The 19,250-nt window shown below is 38.4% G+C and overlaps 1 protein-coding gene across 1 annotated transcript in view; it reads right to left on the minus strand.

Moving 5' to 3' along the window:
* COL25A1 (collagen type XXV alpha 1 chain) overlaps nucleotides 1–19,250 on the minus strand; it is a 310,675-nt gene that overhangs the window by 131,510 nt on the left and 159,915 nt on the right. Inside the window, exons 3-4 of the mRNA XM_037393238.1 lie at nucleotides 10,512–10,556; nucleotides 8,427–8,434 (exon numbers count right to left, since the gene is read on the minus strand). Coding sequence (XP_037249135.1) covers nucleotides 8,427–8,434; nucleotides 10,512–10,556 — 53 coding nt within the window. The remainder of the gene's footprint in view (nucleotides 1–8,426; nucleotides 8,435–10,511; nucleotides 10,557–19,250) is intronic.

Here is a 19,250-nt window from a genome sequence, read left to right on the forward strand (position 1 = left end):
AGTTGCAATTGATCTGGTAAAACAAGGAACTGTTACAGAAAGAATAGTGTGACTTTTAAAAATTTTCAATTTTTTTCTGGCATTACTTCACTTGCTAAGAATTCCAGCCTTCCAAACTGAAGCAAACAGCAGTTTATTTTGGTAAGAATATTATGTAGCAGCAATAAACTGATTTCTACATTAAAGACTTAATAGTCTTTTCAACTGATGAGTGCTCATGTGCATGATTGTTTTTCCATTATGCTCCTTTTGTGAAGCAAAGCAGCAAAGGGTTAAATTCCTCTAGTTTATACTGGAAATAGCTACTGTGAACATGTATAAAATAATCCAAAAAGAATTCTTAACTCAGTGGTCCTCTGTTAGATTATCAGCACTATGCAGATCCCAATATTTGCAAAACCAATAAATGTTAATTGTTTTACCTTAAGCCAGAGAGAGGAGAAAAAAGAGAAATAAAAAAAAAAAAAAAGAACCAAAATAACCTTTTTCTAAGGATGATTTATGATCTGTATCCTACACAGTCATGGAAATAAACTTGCAACTGACATTCCACACTGCTTGTATAAATCCTTCCTACCAGACAAGTATGTTTGCTTTCAGAAACTGCTTTAACTAATCCTGATTTTAATATGCACACATGTAGCTGAGAATACAAAAAACAAGGGCAGTCCAAACAACACCCTAGTATTTTCCTTGTGATGCAAAAGGCAAGATACACACTAAATGTGCCCATCCCAAAGATCCCAAGGAATGGAGACAAAGTACGTTAGGGCTTTGTTCTACCAGCTAACTTCTCACATTAAGAAAGAACACCCAAAGCATATCTTTGAGAACATTATTAGCTTGAACAAGCACTAGCCATATCACTTCTGGTGTAATTACGGGATGATGCAAAGCAGTGTGGGGCCCACCACAGGTGTATGAAAGAACTTTTTGATTCCCAGTAGGGGAAAAGTTCCTCATTCAGCTTTATAAGAACACCCTGTTCAGGTGCCCGCCTGCTCCAGATGTTCCCCTCCTCATATTGCCTGTCTTATAAATGGGAACCGAATGCTGACCACACGGGGAAGCAGGCATGCTGCAGCCTTCAGAAAACACTTCTATTTTGCACTTTCTGGAAATCACAGAATCCAACCACCTAGTCCAGTGATTTAGGAATAAGTTTCTTTAATGAAATATTATAGCCCTTGACCTCAGCTAGGATTAACAACGCACTTAAACTCCCACATAGGAATATTCATCTGGGAGCTGTATGGCTAGTAAAGTTTTACATATCTTTCAGCTATATCACAAGTCCAAATGAAAAATCCAGCATGAAAGAAAATGACGCATCATGTTGGCAACCCTCCTTCAAGGTGAAGGAACCGATGACTTAAGAATTCTTATAGGATGGTTTGGAATTTCCTTTGCTGTTTGTGACAGATATAAGTAATAATTAAATACCAGATTTCTACTGTAAGTGATTTAACATTTTCTTTGAATCTCAATTTTTTTTGTGAGAAAGTTACAGTTCAGGCAAATTGTAAGAGGCATTTTTTAACTGTCACTGGTTACTTGCTCTACAACCATGTGCAATTGCCAAATACAAAATGAGAATTGAGTCCTAGAATTACAGCTTCTTTGGAACACAAAATTTTGCTCCAAGGTAGTTTGTTTCATAAATAAAGCTATTTCTGTTACACCAGAGAGTTGCATCGTGCGTTGTGAGGAAATGACTGGGAAATTTCAAGTGGCATGCCCAACAAAAGGCAAGTATGAATGACCTTAGGTACAGTTCAAGCATTAGTTATGCCTGCCAAAGCATAAACATGAAAATCATAACTACAGCCTTCTGCATGCCACCTGCTTAGCTGCAAAGCTGAACTCAACAGAGAGCCTAGAGTGACCAGAAATTTATGTACACTGTCAAATAAATGACAAATCAGCTTAATTTCTTTCACTACCTATACATGCTTTATTAGGAAAAAGAAGAGGGTCATATTTAAAGCTGCAAGGGAGAATACAGAAAACAAGACATTTAATTGTTAAATTACATCTACCCTATCTGTATGCCATCAGCCATATTTCTGTATTTCTCTGATTGATATATGGGTTGTATGATTTTGAACTGACATCAGCTGTGAATCTAAACTACAGTGATCCTCACTAACCCACAGTATCCTCGCATTATGTGCTTGGTTTGCATCACATGCTGACATGTAGAAAATGCCATGTGGAGATGTGGATTTTACAACACAGGTGTCCTCTGTTTATGCATCTGAGATGGAAATTGCTACTTTAAAGAGGGTCTTGGTGGATCCAGCGTATGGTAACAATTGTCTGTATTACTAACGGCACAGTGAGCTTATCTATTATAATGCTGTTTTATTATTCCATTAATTTTCTAATCTTTATTTGTAATTCTATGTATAAAATGGACTGAAACATTTTAGAACCAGAACATACCAGTAGGCAGGCATTTATTGCAGCACAAATAATTTTCTTAAATCACCATGTGAAGTTTCTATTTTTGCTTATCTAAGGCAATTTCTTTTTATAATTGCAAGAGAGGAAAAGGGTAAAAATATCTTGTTATATTGCTGGCTTTTGCAGATGAGGCAGTTGTTACTTCACTATCACAGTCACAGATACAGAATATTCATAACCATGTACTCATATGATCACCTGCAGCAGTCATAATCCTCTACAGCTCCTAAGTGTCTTGTAAATACATCAGGTGCTCTGCAAACTGACACCATGGAGAGATGTAGGAGAAATGTCCCCAATCCACTCTTCTATGAAGTAATCTTATGTGAGCATCTTCATATTCTAACACTTTATTCTGAAAATAGTGCAGCTTTACACCAGACATGCAACAATTTCCAGGATGATTTACTTGGATGTTGAGCTTGATCTTTAACCCAACTTGGGAAAAGGAGTAGGAAAAATGTTCTCAGTCTGCCTCAGTTTTTCAATGGAAAACAGTAAATAACTCCTACCCATTCAACCAGTTTATAAGATTCTTTTTCCCCTGAAGAGCACTACACGGTTTGTGTATTTGGCTTCCTCACTGCATTCAGAAGCTGCTGGATTTTTTTAGTGGTTGAGGTTTTTTTGTTGGTTTTTTTTTTTTCCAAGTTCTAGCATTATTTCTGAAGTGACATCGTCATATAAACCCCCGGAAACAAACGCCTGTGTTCTCATTCTCTAATGTTTGTGCACTCTTGTTCTCTTTTATTTAAGAACAAGTGATAGCCTATTTCAATTTTAAACTCAAGCTGCAAGACTTACAACTCTGAATTTGGTCACTGTCTGTTATGCAAATGTTAATGAGGGAAAAAAGCTGTACCAATGCATGTTTTTTATAGTATTCATGGTGCCTTACATATTAAACAGTTAATCATGGTCTTACAAATCCCTTAACTGTGGTACTCATTAGCAGTAAGTCCAGCTTATTTTCTTGACTTTTGATACCATATCTTCCTAGAAACTTCTATTGCTCACCGTAATTCCTCTTACTGTTCTTATTTCTTAAGTTACCTTTAAAATTAGAATGAACACAGACAATGAAAACTTGAGTCTTGGAGAAAACAGCCACTAGCTTTTGTGAGATCACAATGCTATGTTTTGGCCTATCAAGCAGAGAGCTTTTTCAGGTTATACGTGGCAGATATACTTCACTATCCTAACAGAATATCCTATAAAATCCAATAAAGATTAAAGCAATAAGGGTTCTACTGGAGTTAAATAGGACCCTAGAGAAATAACTTTAAAACACTAATAGCCTTTTCATAGAGCTCTACAGGGCTGTATAAGTACTTTTAAAGTGCATTGAACTCGCTGTTACATATTTCCCACTCAAAGCATGAGGATATGGCTGTAACTGAAAGATCGACACAGCCAGCCAAGTGATGCCTTTGAAGAACCAAAGCCAAGTTCTATTCCCAGTTATTTTCAGGCAGGCAGAAGTGTTCAATCAGTGCCTAGCACACCTTTGCCTGTGCACACAGAGATGCCTGTACACATGCACAGAAATGCATTCAGACTAAAGTTTGCCCATACCAATGCCACTAATTAGACCCAGCAGTTTCAATAACATGGCTTCCAAGATCTGTCTTCAGATCCCACAACAAATCTCTTCAAGAAAGCAGCTGGACCTAGACAAAGGCCTGGGCTTTCAGGCTCTAAATATTACATATAAAAAAATATAATGTGAAAATTACATTTTCAAACTGTCTCCATGAAGCCTGCAAAACATGCATGAGTCCATCACCGATACACACATTCACTCATTTTCTCAGTTTATACTTTAGGCCAAGAAGTTAAGCCTGTGAGGCTTTTGTACTTTGCACAGTGTAAACTTTATGAGCATTAAGCTCATTAACTGGAATGAAGAACACCAAAGATATTTAATTTCCACAGAAGCGATCACCTAAGAGCCTAAGGGCTTGTTTGTTGTCACTGTGGTCCTTCTTTCTTTTAAATCCCTACCTTTCTATACTGAGTTTACAGCTGGATGATGACCAAAAGAGGTATTTTTAGCAAGCTTTTCACTCCATCTTCTCCTCCACACACTTGTGCACCCACCTACACAGATTAAGCTCTCTGAGTAAAATCGGGGTATGCATTCTGAAACCAAATATTATTTTCAGTATATCCAAGCAGGTTTCTTGATGCCGATGATTGATTCCTCACCAGGTGATTTTCAGCTACTTGTAATAGTAAAAATAGACATTAGATGATGTGTCTTTGGTAACATTTCTCAGAAGACTCTGCAACTAAAGAAGATGCCCAGAGAAAAGCATTGAAATGGGTTGCATAAAAAGAAGCATGGTCAAGTAGGTCAAGGGAGATGATTCTGACCCTGCACTCCACTCACGAGACCCCATCTGGAGTACTGTGCCCAGTTCTGGGGTCTCCAGCACAAGGCAGATGCGGACCTGTTAGAGCATGTCCAGAGGAGGATCATAAAAACCATCAGAGGGATGGAATACTTCTCCTATGAAGGAAGGCTGAGAGAGTTCAGCCTGGAGATGAGAAGGCCCTGGGGAGCCATTTTTGAGACCTTTCAATATATAAAGAGGGCTTATAAGAAAGGTGAAGATATATATATATTTTATTTTGCCAAGGCCACAGGACAAGGGGCAATGATTTTAAACTAAAAAAGGATAGTTTAGATCAGACATAAGGAAGAAAGTTTTTATGATGAGGGTGGTGAGGCACTAGAATAGGTTGCCCAGAGAATCCCCATTCCTGGAGGTGTTCAGGGTGAGGTTGGATGGGGCTTTGAGCAACCTGGTCTAATGAAAGATGTCCCTGCCCGTGGCAGTGGGTTGGACTAGATGATCTGTAAATGTCCTTTCCAACCCAAACCATTCTGAGATTCTATGAAATTGCCCTCTACCTGCAGGTGTTCAAGGTACCCAATTCATATTTATGAATAGAAACATTTTTAAAAGCCACAGAAAAATTAAGCATCTTTTGTCTGAAATATATAGGCAAATCAGTATAGGAGGGCCCGCTGAGCTATACTATTCTAGTGCTTCAAGTAAGGTCATTATCATACTTTAACAGTCATTATGTTGTACATACATATTGTCTCTGAAATACATCCACTAACACATTTTGTCATTTGGTTTCTAATACACATGTGACGGTAGGCGTATGCTTTTTTCCCTGAGTGGGACACTGTAGTCAGCTTGCCTGACTACTTGAAAGAAATAGGTTATTAATAGATTTTAGAAAGATGCATTATTTCATATTTTATTTTTTCAGGCAATAAATCCTAAAGATATGAATGAAACTGACAGAAAAATGAATTGCATCTCCATTATCAGAAATTACTCTGCAAAAGACAATGCAGCCAACTCCTAGGACCTCTGTAATAGCATTTTACTTTGCTCAAAATGCATTGAATGAAGCAGTCAAGAGAAAAAGGACAGAGTAAAAAGAAAGGACTTAGAGGTTCCATATGTCAATTGTGCAGCTTTCTAATATGGAAAATTGAGATGCAGTAGCTTGCTAAAGATTTTTTTTTAAAAATTAAAGTAAAAAAATTATTTTTGTATGCAAGAATGCAGAAACTCAACACAAAATATGTAAACTGTCCAATAATCAGTGCATTGCATTTATGCATTGTAAACAGGTTCTTATTCAAAACTTCTAAAAGGTTTTTCATTTTGTTTTTAAAGGAAAGTCCTATATTTTCTAGGCATCTGAGAAACAGAAAAAAGGTCTTTTTGACAGTAATAAAAAACCCCACCAAAATACAACATGATTTTAAAGTAATATACGCTATCATAAATATATGATGCATTACCGGATAGCCATTTCGCCCTGGTAGACCCTGGTTGAATGAGATGAAATGGTATGACACACATTAACAACACAGTCATGACATATGACATAACAAACATGCAGAGTACATTACTGGTAAATTATAATTTGCATATTGTTTAATTTTTATATATGACAATATTACAAACCAATAAATATCAAATAGGTACTACACAGTGAAGAAATAAGGCTTTCACAGTGAAAGTTGTATGTTTTAACTTAAATAAACCCTCTAACTGAAAGGCTACTGGCTACTTTGATGCTCACTGAAACTCCTTTCTACTATGAAGAGAATCGTCCATGCAGACTGAAGGGTAATATGTGGTTAAAAGAAAAAAAAAAACTTTAGCGCTTAGGCAGTAAAGAATTAGATACATAAGCTACAACTACAACATAGGTACCAAAGAAGCAATTTGAGAATGGTATAAGAGATCATTAAAAATAATTTGAAAAAACTCAGCCTTTGACTGTTATTGTATGTGACAGCCAGTAGTCATTTACAAGGAAAATAAACAGCACTGCAGCAGCCTTTGAAAATACAACATACACCTAATTCCATGCAGTGTTATGTGGGATATACAAATACTTGCTATTTTAAATAAAACAAATAACACAATCTCCCAGGTGAAAACAATAATTAAGTTCACAACAGTTTCCCCTAGCCAGACTGTGTCTATGAAAATAAAAAAGTGTATTAGGAACAGAAATTATATTTTTAAATGCCTTGTAGCAACTTAAACCCTTACTGTGTGTCAGCCAAGATGAAATCTTTTAAGTTTTGAGAATGAAACTTGGAATTTTAAGTCAGATACTTCTTAAAATTATTACATTTTGGGAGCTATTTTAGGTTTGTGTTAATATTGGTACAGTTAAGTCTTTTTCTGTTTTTTAAATGGACCTATACAAAAACAGTGGGGAGCTGAAGCCAAAGACATTCATAACGAGGCACACAGTGAACTCTTGCCACGTTGTCTTGCTACAGGAAAATGGTTTGTATCATGATTTATGGTTGCTCTTTGTGTTTCATGGGAAGACAGCAAAAGAAATTGGGGAAGCCAGTGTTTCTTTCAAATACACAGCAGCATTATGCATTAAGCCTGGCTTTTCATTGATGGCTTGTCAAACGAATTTGCCACTATGAACTGCTGAGCACATGGTCAAAATCTTTCAAGCATAAGTAGTATCACTGCTCAGTATACACAGTTTACAGAAAATCATTAGGTCACAGAAGAACCTCAACATATTAATTCATTGTTCTCAAACATGCACATAGCATAGAACAGACAGATAATCTGGTCCTGAAAGTATTGTGGAAATACAATACCTATCAAAGAAAAAAAACATAGAAGTTTGCAAACACGGTAAAAGAAATAGTTTTAATAGTCACACTTTTACACCATCTGGTGCATGTGGATGACATGAAAAATACAGATATCTGAGATATATGTGTTCAATTCTGTTCTTCAAGTTAGTCTTTTGACCTACCCTGGGAATATACAACACAGAAAACAAAACCCAGCCAAACAAAAACCCCAAAACAACCATAAAACCACAGAAGACAGAAACTGTTTTCTTACCAACAGGATTAGCACAAGATCCAGCCAACTTTCTAAACTGACAAGTATTATTTAATACTCATTTTACACAAGCACTTCCTGGCTTCAGTTGCAATTACACTGCAATGTGCTGGAGAGGCTGCATACCTCCAAGGGACAAGGAGCCTGCACCCCAAGACTTTGTGATAACCACAGAAGAAGTTACTACCCAGCAAAAGTGACTCAGTCTGGCATATTCACACATTTTTACACTGCAGTAAAATATCTGTTATCAAGTCATAAGCAAAACGAGCGTAACATACTTACGTGGAATTGTGGTCCAAACTGCCATCTGAGTGCTGAATATAAAGCCTTACGGTTTTAAGACTTTTTTCTTAAGGAACTTTCCAATTAAATTATTCAGCTCCAAGATAATTAGTGTTTACGCTGTGTAAGTATAAATATCAAAAGTCCCTCTTGATGACATTAGATCATTTTATCACGGTGGTAACTTAACAGGATCTAACAGATTTCTCCCTGATTCTGGAAGAACCAACAATGTATCACTGTACTTACAGGAGGTCCTGTGGGGTGGGGGAGAGGAAAAGAGGGTAAAACAAAAGAGAAAAAAGAATATGTAAGTTTATGCAGTTATTAAAGGAAGACACATGTATGAAGCCAAGCACAAGGCCTCAGGATTTTAAGTGAGCAACACTGCTAATACACTGTACACATTTTCCCATTCAAGTACTTTTTAACTTTGGCTGTGCTTTGCAACTTGTAAATATGACGAATGCCTGAATGCATGCACTTACCTTATCAATTCTTCAATTACAGTCATGCAATCTTATGCAAATTGCTTCTCCATCCATTTCCATGCAATTTCATGCCAGTCCAAAAATACCAGTCATTGACTACAATTCATGTTGCCATACTCCACATAAAGCATATGTACCCACCCCACCAGTTAGCCACACAGCTGGCATTCGATCACAGCTTGGCTGCAAAACTGCACAAAGTACCCTTGGCATTTAACCTGGGCATCTTGTCAAGACATACGTGCACCAGCATCTTCCAGCCTTCCAACTTTGCCTATGAGGGAAGGTTTCAGTGGCCACCTGACAGAGCTGAACTTTCTTTTCATCACCTTCCTTTCTCAAGGCACACATATAAAATGCTCCCTATTAAAATGTCACACTTCATGAAGTGATATTTACACATTTTTTCAATTATTTAGATTCAAAGACTTTTGTGTAGCAGTTCTTGGAAACATTATCAAAGGGCCACAAATCAAATCTACAATTTCAGTCTTATTAAGTTGAGCAGCTGCAGCTCCCAAATCAATGGCATTTCATTAAGCTTTTATGCCTCTCTCTAATTTCTGAGTCAAGTGAAATGCAAAAGGAGTATAAAACAGCAGCAGCTGTACTTTGAGATTGCTTTTAATATTGACAGCCCTTTGCTTTTAACAATGCGATTTTATTGTCCAGTAACTAAGGTAATTTCTTTATCCTGGTAAACATTCTTAAACAGCGTTTTAAGGTGCAGGTCTGCTTTTAAATGAGAGAGAACAATTTCCTTTATTAATAGTTTAATATGTGTTTATTTGAGATGTAAAATGAATCCACACCATCCGGCAATGTAATTGCGAGGATCATTTGTAAGACAATCTTCAACCACAGAATTTCCTTCTGTACCATAGCATTTTTATCTGAAGTAAATACTAAGCCAATACTGAATGGAAACACCAAGGTGATTTGCATTAACCTTTGGCAGGGCTTGGCTTCAATTTTGTGATGCAGAAAAATAAGGACATAGATTTCAGGAACCAGATAAACGATCATTTACAGAGATAAGAAAGACTACAGAAGATCTACAGAAATCAAGCTGATTGGAAGATTGTCCTAGCTGGCAGATCAGATGAGACAGTCAAGGAGAACAGAAATGCTCATTTTGTCCTGCATCATCTCCAGAAAGTTCACCGTTATGAAAAACTCAACACAGCAAGCTAATCAACAGTTCAATTCCCATGAAGGTCAGCAGGAAGAGATACTCAGCATCTCACACCATTGTCGCAAATGAAATTTCAAGCTTTGCACCAACAGCGTGATTCTCTCAACAGCAATCTCCCTGGTACAGGGTAACAAACCGACAAATGTTTTTCTTATTTTTGTAAGAACTTAATTGCTATTCATTTCTAGTAAACAAAATTTCTCTCATACATAGTCTACTTACCACATTATTTCCCTGAATATCTACATTCTTAACATAAGTAATTTTATTTCCTCCTTTATTTCCTTATAAAACTGTTCACCTCAAACCAGGGGGGCCTGATGCAATGCCGACTTACAGTACTCCAACTACTGACTTACACGGAGTTATTCTAACACCAGAATGGTTTGACAATTACCAATGTGTTACCAATGGTACCATGTCAAGCATTATGAAGTGTGCCTACAAATTAACGATGCCCAAGACTAGAAAACTCTGGAAGGCCACCAGGTAATATGCCAAGGGTCACAAGTTTTTACCAGAGGACTTTCAGAACTCTCTTTCAGAGCACACAAGCAATAAAACTGAAAATGAAGACATGCTGGGTATGCATCCTCCCAAAAACACAGACATCCAGTAACAATGGATCTTATGAAATTGGAAACTTACCAGTCTCTCCTCTTCTGCCCCGCTTACCTCTTTTTCCTGGAGGACCTGAAAAGAAGATGGTGGGTTGTAACTTTTTTTCTTGAAATTTTGTGTAGAATATCATTTGTGTTTGGATGTAAAGGGATTAAACAGATGCATTACATGAAGTCCAGAGACTTTGGCTGAGCAGGGGTAAAAGATAACCAGAATAAGATTTAGGAAGCTGGAGATAAAACTGACAGCTACATTACCCACTACAGGCTAGGAGAAACTTGAGAGGTCATTCAGTTCATCCCTCTTTCTCAAGGAAATAGTTTACCACATCTAAATTATTACCGCAACTTCCACAGGCATTTTTACCCTAGTATTTCACTGTTCTGACAAGTGGAACATTTTTCTTTATTTTCCAGCTTGCTGCACTGAAGCCCATCAATTCTCGTGCTTTCCACCACCAATCCCAGAGAAGAAATTGTTCCTTTTCTTCTCTCAAGAAAAGGTCTTTGTATTCCTCAAAATTGCTGCACCGTTCCTTCAATCTTCTTAAGCCAAACTTAGCATAAGGCATTAAACTTCATTCAGTTATTCCTGTATTAAGCCCAAAGATTAATATTTATTTATGAGAGCATATCCTCTGGAAAATGCATACAGCCTTCATCTGAAAACATCCAAGAGATGGTGAAACCATCACCTGGCTCGCCATCCCCCGAACAGTAACAACAGCGTATGGATTGTTGGACACTAAGGTTCTTTGCATCCAGTTTGTACCTGGTAGTCATAACACAACAGCTTAGTCCCTGCATGCCTTTTGCTAAGGAAACCTTTACTGCTCATTGTCCTTTCTCCAGAAATATTTACATACTGTAGTCAGCGTCTGCTGCCACCTCTAAAGAAAAAAAAATTACATCATTTTTGTCCCTCATTTCTGCACTCCAACCTTCAACATCTTTTCTAAGCTGCAGACACCAGTGCAACGTCCTTGCTCTCTTCTCAGTGCCCTTCACATACTGTTCCTGAAAATGCAAGGGACTTGCACTTCTTGCACAGCCAGGAGGAGAGGCAGCAGCTGTGGTGCTATGGTGGTGGCACAGACATGCTGCTGCTCTGCAGAGAGAACCGCAGGTGGGTGGGACTCCAGAGCTGTTGAAGAAATGCAGGTGCACAGGTGGAATTTCCACAAGCAGCGACGCATGCAGGAGCACAAGCACCTCTGCTGGGGCTGTATCTCACCATTTGTAATAGATATTAGGTGCACAGTTGGTTTTGTGCAAATGTTGCGCGTTTCTCTGCTACTTTAAACAGCTACAAGATTTTACAAGTCATCCTATCATCCCATAGTATTTAAATGCATATGAATGTCAAATCTTACTTTGCATGATGTATTTACAGCGGTCTGGCTTAAAAGAGTAAGATGCTGAAAAGTAACATTAGTGATACAATCCCAATATATATGTGAAATAGCATTAGGTTGCCAGGGAAATAAAAAAGAACTGATTTAAAAAAAAAAAAAAAAAAAAAAAAAGAAAAGAAGGAAAAAGAAAGAAAGAGAAGCAGCTCTTGCCCTGAAGGCAGAGAATGTTATTCCTATCAGAACATTTTAAGTCTCACTAAAATCCTTCTTTCTTCTTCTGTTCTAACAATTACAGTAGGGGCAAGATGCAACACAAATTTAAGACAATATTCTACAAAGCAAGAATGGCATAGGATAGTCATAATCAACAGCATACTTAACGAGACAAGAATATTTTGTTATTATATGCTGAAAAATAGCAGAAGTGCCACTTCAGTGTGGAGAGCCTTGCAACTTCCTCCTGAAACACTCCAGCCTCTATATCCATGGAAACTCCTTACACAGGTAGAGGCATGTTACAACATGTAATAAGTTTCCACACACATAGTTCCCCCCCTCCCCCAGCTGACACTGAAACTTGTTCGAGTCCCTGTGCACACACAATGCCCCTGCAGCAGCCCTCAGGGGAGGTTTCCTGGACTATCCCCAAGCTCACAACATAGCTGTGCAGCAATTTGGGCTGATCAGAAACATGGATGTGCAGGAGAAGCTTATAAGGTTCTTCACCGGGTGATGACCTGTCTTTCAGCAAATAGCAACAAAATATTCCCAGCCTGTTCTGCAGAATATTATTTTATTAAACTTTAACTATGCTATAGAAGTGCACGTGCACATACACAAACGTGTCTATTACCAAGTTTCCTTTTGAGAAAAGAAAAGAACTTTGAAACTAAAAAGCTTCAGCTACAGACCAGCTGTCTGGCATTAAAGCCGCTAACAGAAAACCCTGAAGGTAACTTCAAGCTATGAATTTTAGGAGGGAATTAAATTTGACCAGCAAACCGTATTTCCACAGAGCATTAAATTGCCAGTTTAGTAGCTGTGTACAGTGGCAGTAAAGAAGGGGCTTCAGTTCTTTCCTCTGACATCAAGTGCTGATCCCTTCCAAGCTGCTATTCTGAGATTACTACATTTAGAGCAAGTGTCAATCACCAGAAAACCACTTATTGTATTTCCAAAGTAACCACAGCACTGAAGTTAGGAAAATTACTCTGGAATTACACCAGTATTAATGAAATCATAGCACCGCCCCTGACCTGTGGCTCATCAGGCCAGCAGCATTTAAGGCTACTGAGTGATGTGGATCGCTTCTTTCTCTCATTAAAAGTTTTCGTGATTTCTGCACTACTTGGGTCTCTGTCAAGGTGGTGGCATTTTCAAACCTCTTAGAAATTGTGAGATGAGAGGTGGGTCTTGCAAATTTTTACCAGGTTTTGGGGACTGTATGAAAAAATAATTTCTCTATCTTTATCCATTTATTTATTTTTTACCAATATAAACTAATTCATTTTAAACAGTTAATCACAGATGGTATTCACAGAAACATTAACGCTGACATTTAAGGTCATCACTAGATGACCTAGTATTTCAGAAAGTACATAAGCTTTCATGATTTCCCGAACCAGCTGCTTTCTCTAAATCTTAACTGCTAACATCATCTGTTGCTCTAAGAGTTTCCAGTTATCAAAACCCTGGGCATTTTGCTATAAATATTAATTTTCCATCTGTCTACAGTTTTATAACTTTGCACTAATTGGACGATTTCATGAAGACTCATTGTAGTAGAAGGAGTGGTGAATAAATTTATTCTAAGGACAGTGTCAGCTTACAACAAGTCCACAGGTTTTTGCAGCTTGCACAAGGTACACAATATATGACACAACTATTCTGAACTTTCTTTCCCAGCATAACAATGTCTCTAGAATTGTATCAGAAACATCCATGCTGAATTGAATTTAATCCAGAGTAGTTAAAAAGTAGGTTGCTTTGAATATATTTTTATATTAAAAATATAACACTTAGAAAGAAAAACAAAAGTCTGAATCACAGTGGAACGAGCTGGGTTAATAAAGATTAATGATAATGAGCAATAAGCAAAAGCTAGTTTATAGTAGCCAAGTTTGCCTAATGTTGTTTTCCTAAGCTTGCTACATTTACTGACAGGTAGGGAGTAAAAGTGAAATGCCAGGAGATCAGCTGGTTTTCATTTTTAAATTAATTTAGCTTCAAAATATTTGAAATTATTTTATTCTTCCAAAAACATTTATGAATCTGATTTTTATGAAGAGAAAGTTTAGGAAGTATTTTAATTGAATGCCACTGCTACATCTACATGCTACATTCCACATCCACAAAGGGAATTTTGAAAATTAAAGAAATGGGGAGGAGGGGGAGGATTTATACTTCTGTGGGAAAATTGCTTAGGGGAAGTTCTAGAAAACTGGGACCTAATAGAAGTTGTACTATTATAACAACCTTTTTAGGGAAAAATATGGTTGCCACTTTAGGACAGCTGGCATGCACAGAATCTACTCCACCATGGTTCCCTAGGGAACACAACCTGCTGTCCTGGAGGAGCAATGGAGGGTGGAGCAGAGCGGAGACACCGCAGCCAGGCTCTGCTGTGCTCCCTGCAGGGCTGGGACTTGATGGTACCGTACCGGCTGTCAAATGGAAAATACATGAGATTATGTCCGTTGCTGGGCCAACAACTGTGGCACAACTATTCTCTTAAGATGAAATTTGCTTGTTATAATCTCATTGTAATACTAACACACCCCTCCACCCCAAAGTTACCCACCTCCAAGGCACGACCACCCCTCACCGAGCACGTGCTTTCTATTTCTTATCAACTATGTCTTTAAGTGAAAGCAAGAGAAGTTTACACCAATCAATAATGAAAGAATGTATGACCAGAGTCACTCAAGTTCCACGTGAGAGTAAAAAAAAAGTATAAAAAGTGAAAGAATGAGGGGGAAGTTAGGGAAGACTCCATTGTAACTTCTGGGATCAGTTGACAGGCTGAACCTGTCTTCTCCCCCATAGGGATGCCTACTGGGGAAGAACTTTGACTTATGCATGCTAAATAACTAACTCATTCTAGCTGTCATTAGTAATTAAGGTTTTGGTTGTATAGTACTTGTTTTTGCAGACAGTCCCTACCACCGGCATTCACAAATCTTTTTATTGCCACCATTTTATACTAAAGAGTGTTATTCCATAAACTGTTAGTGTGAGTCCTTCGTGGGCACTAGCAGTTGCAAGCGGTGGGTAACACATTTAAACCAAGTGGGCAGACCCGCCGAGGGGTCCCCCTGATGTTGTTGCTGCATTTCCCTGAACAAGTCGGTCGAATCACCCTCCGATCCAGCGGGAGTGTCCAGTGAAGGGTCCCTGTAACAGGACGCTGACAGACTGGTCAGGCACAAGGGTCTCAGCTTTCCTGGGGCGCTAATAGACAGATCAAACACCTGGGATTGAGAGGATTCTGCCCCCCTACCCCTTTTCACGTGACCAATGTCCAAAAACTAAGAGTCAATCACTTATCTGAATTTATCTTCTCAAGCACTAAATTTCATCTGCTCAAAAAGTTTTGCCTTTCTTACCTACTGTAAGAAACTGGCAAACAAACGAAAACCCACAAATAGAAAAAATCTTCACACCCCACACACAACCAGCTTCAGCCAGATAACAGCTTTAGACTTTGGCACTTGATATTTTAACTGAAATACAAGCAATAAGAAGTAACAACTCAATAATAAGCCTGTAAAAAACAATTCCTCTACGCCCCCAAATTCCTCTAATTAAACCCCACAATTCTTCTCAATAGTCAGTATTCGACAAAATTTGACAGTAGCTGTCAAAATAACTACTGATGTAGTACCATTGCAGAGACCATGTAGGAACAAGAATGTAACTATTAACAGCTTTTCCAAGACATTTTAAAACATATTAAGCACAATTTTGGTGACATCTACTTCCTAGTAATGGGTATTCTAATCTTTACAATCAGAGATCTTAGATTATAGTGATCCAAATCAGAAATAATTTGTACTGGTAGACTACTGTCATATCATTGCTGTGGTTCTGGAGAGGCTGCCTCAATGTGCCTTATTTCTTTTTAACAATTTAATAATTTGTCCTCTGTGTTCAGCAGTGCCAGAGGTCTGCAGCAGATCTGTTGTTTTTATACTGCTATATGGAACACAGTTTTTACTAGAGGAAAGCAAATTACTGTTCTATGTGCTCCACTATGTGCCTTGCCATATATCAAGAAAAGTCACATGAGCTTTAAGAGACAAGAGAATCTGCCTTAATCTGACAGTTAAGAACACCATAAATCCTAATTTCAGACCTATGCATATTTTTCTAAATCAGATACAACAGATGGAAAATACACTCTTTTAAAATGTATTTATTATTGCATTTTTGCAGTGCTTGGGCTTGAATCATAAGTTAAACTATGACGTCATTAATTTATCAAAGACATAAAAATGTAAAGCTGGTGGATATTGTTGACACATTAGATAACAAGAGCAGGATTGTCTTCAGTTCTCCATCTACTTTTTAAAAAAGAATATTTCAAAAGCATTAACAGGTTGTCCTTGCTCAAAGGGGAAAAGGACTGACCTATCAAAAGTCTAAAACAAGAACAGTGTTTTCCTTCTCTGAGATAGATTTTTTCACTATAGAAGAAATAATTTACGCTAAAATAATGCATACTTATGAGGCACTGGAAAAATTTGGCTCAGGTTTTTAATTAGTATGAATCAGTGATGATGATGAAGTTACATTGCTTCACACCAGGTAGGAAATTTGGTAACAGAGGGATAGACAAGGTGCATTTTGCCTACATCAAGTTTTGGCTCTGTAACCTTCTTCTAAAGACTAATCCTGTGCTGTTAAGGAGACAGATTCAATAATTAAGTGACCCAAACTGAGAGAGGAAGTTATGCCTTAACAGTCAGGTCTTTCAAAAAAATCCACGTGTTCACCTTTAGAACTAAGGGTGGTACTAGCATATTGTTACACTGGCACCACCTGTACTCTTTCATTCATTGATATATTTACAGCAAACAAATCCTACTTTTCAAAGCAGCAGACTGAAAAAAAGAAACACAAAACCCCCCACCCATTTGGTGGATGAGACCTAGAGTTCCTCTATCAGCACCTGCCAGGCACATCACAATACTTTGCCATTTGGTCTTCAACCTATCTAGAAAGTCAAGTTTGTCCTAATTTTGGAAAGTGGTACAGTGGCATTGTCAAGTCAAAGGAAAAAGATTTACCTATCTCGGGTTATATCAAAGTCCAGCTGGTCCTCACTGTCCCTGCAAGTAAGAGCTCTTACACCAAACCAGTGCACCAACCTAAGAGAGTTCAGAATCCTGTTCCCTGTTTTACTGATGCCCTGGACCTTGCTCACATGTTGCTTGACACACACACGTAGCTACTGTTAAAAGTAATGAGAATTCCATGTGCACATCAAAAGAAGAATATTTTCCTGGCCATTTCAAAGGACATCCAGTTCACACATAGTTTACAGTAGCGTAAGATTTTGCCTGTCAAGTCAGAAAAATGAATTGACCCAATTACACTGTCAGAGTAAATTCTGCGCAACTTTGCTGAGGTTAGTAGAATCACTTCAGTATTATCAGGCATAAAGCTGCCAACCTTGCTGAAAGCATGCAATTAAAATATCTAGAAGCCCTCTGAACCAAACCAGCCAGGCCACCCACTTTCTGATTTGACTGTAGCACTGGCAAGATAACTGCTGTTGGTAGCATTTCAGTCTCCATCACCCCAATTTGGCAATGGATTCAACTCCCTCCTTTCCACTCCCAGAGTGCAACACAGCTGCCATCATTTAATCCCATTCCACGTTTCTTGCTGTCAAGAACAGCTCAGGAAGGACTTGCAGGACCGTGCTGAACAGAGCCAACCCCTCGCTGCTCACAGGGAGAGGAATGCTTCCCCAGCAAACTGACATGTCTGTGTTTTATGGCAGCAGGAGCACCAAGTGACAGCACAGGCCAGCGATGCAGGTAGGCAGCAAAGCAGAGCAGCAGCCGCTGAGCCTAACACCTCTGCCTGTGAAATATGCATGCCAGGATCAGCACGGTGACTCCATTTAATGCTGCATGATTAACTGCCCCAATCTGCTAGCCTCCTCTTGCTGGAATGGTCACTGACTTCAGCAAACAGCACTGTAACATCCCAATGGGCTGAGCTCACCCGACGGATGTCTGGGCAACATGAGACTCGAAAGACACATCCACTGTCCCTTCTCTGCTGTCAAATCCACCCCAAATAGGGAAGAATGGGAAGATTTCTATCTCCAAAGCTGAGCACCTTCATACAAACACTGCATAGATTTATTCCAGCCTACTTTGTCAGCCTTTTTGCTCTTCCCTCTTTTCTCAGCTTTTTTAGCTCACATAACACTTGGACTCTTCTTTGCTCCCATTCTGCATAATCATTCCACCTGGCATGTCAGTCTTCTGCTTTGTACCTCAGTGTGACTGGGACAGCCTGCCTGAATTTCCTACCTCATAAAATTATCTATCTCATTTCAAGCCTCAGCTGGATAAATATCATTCATTGTTTCACACACAGTACATCATCTTTTTGGCTCACCATGAAACATCATTGCATCGCAGGGCTTGGATACATGTCAGAGGCTATTATGCAACTTGGATGAGGAAATGCCAAAATCAGTCTATCTGATCCACAGCAAAGAAATCTGACCTCCCCAAATCAGATTATTTGTACCATTTCTCTGCATGCTAAATGCCATCTGACTACAGTACATCATTTCACCAGTACCAGGTACTAGTGAGGGAGCTCAAAGAATCCCATTATTATCACTTGTAAAATAGCCAGAACTGTGCATACACAGATATATTCATTCTTTTTCTTATATGGTAGTTAAACATGCTTGAAGCACAAAAGGTGACATTTCTTCCAAAAATTCTAAAATCAATCAGTACTATATTTCTGAATTAATTCTGTCAAAGTCTAGCCTTTTTTCACCTTCACCTTGTAAAATTGCTGGCCTAAGAAACCCTGTGTAACAATAAGCCTCACAGTGTAAAACCTGCTTCAGGAACTATTTGCTTCTTTTTGTTGATGGTAAGTTTGCTGTTTTATAAAATCACAGGTGTCTCCTTTTACAGTGTTACAAGACTGAGAAACATATTCGTTACCCAGCTTCTTGATACCACCGTGCTAAATAGCACACGCTAGTAAAGATGCTTTCTTGTCTCCTTTGTAGGGTGAACATACCCTATTTTTTCAGTCTCTCCATCTGAATTTTCTCCATATCATAAATCATAATTATTGTTACCTTTTCCTAAGCTTTCTCTGATTCTGCAGTGAGTCTTTTAGCATGATAAGGCTGAAACATTTCATGC

Source organism: Falco rusticolus, chromosome 1 (assembly GCF_015220075.1).
Source record: "Falco rusticolus isolate bFalRus1 chromosome 1, bFalRus1.pri, whole genome shotgun sequence".
Classification (NCBI taxonomy): domain Eukaryota; kingdom Metazoa; phylum Chordata; class Aves; order Falconiformes; family Falconidae; genus Falco; species Falco rusticolus.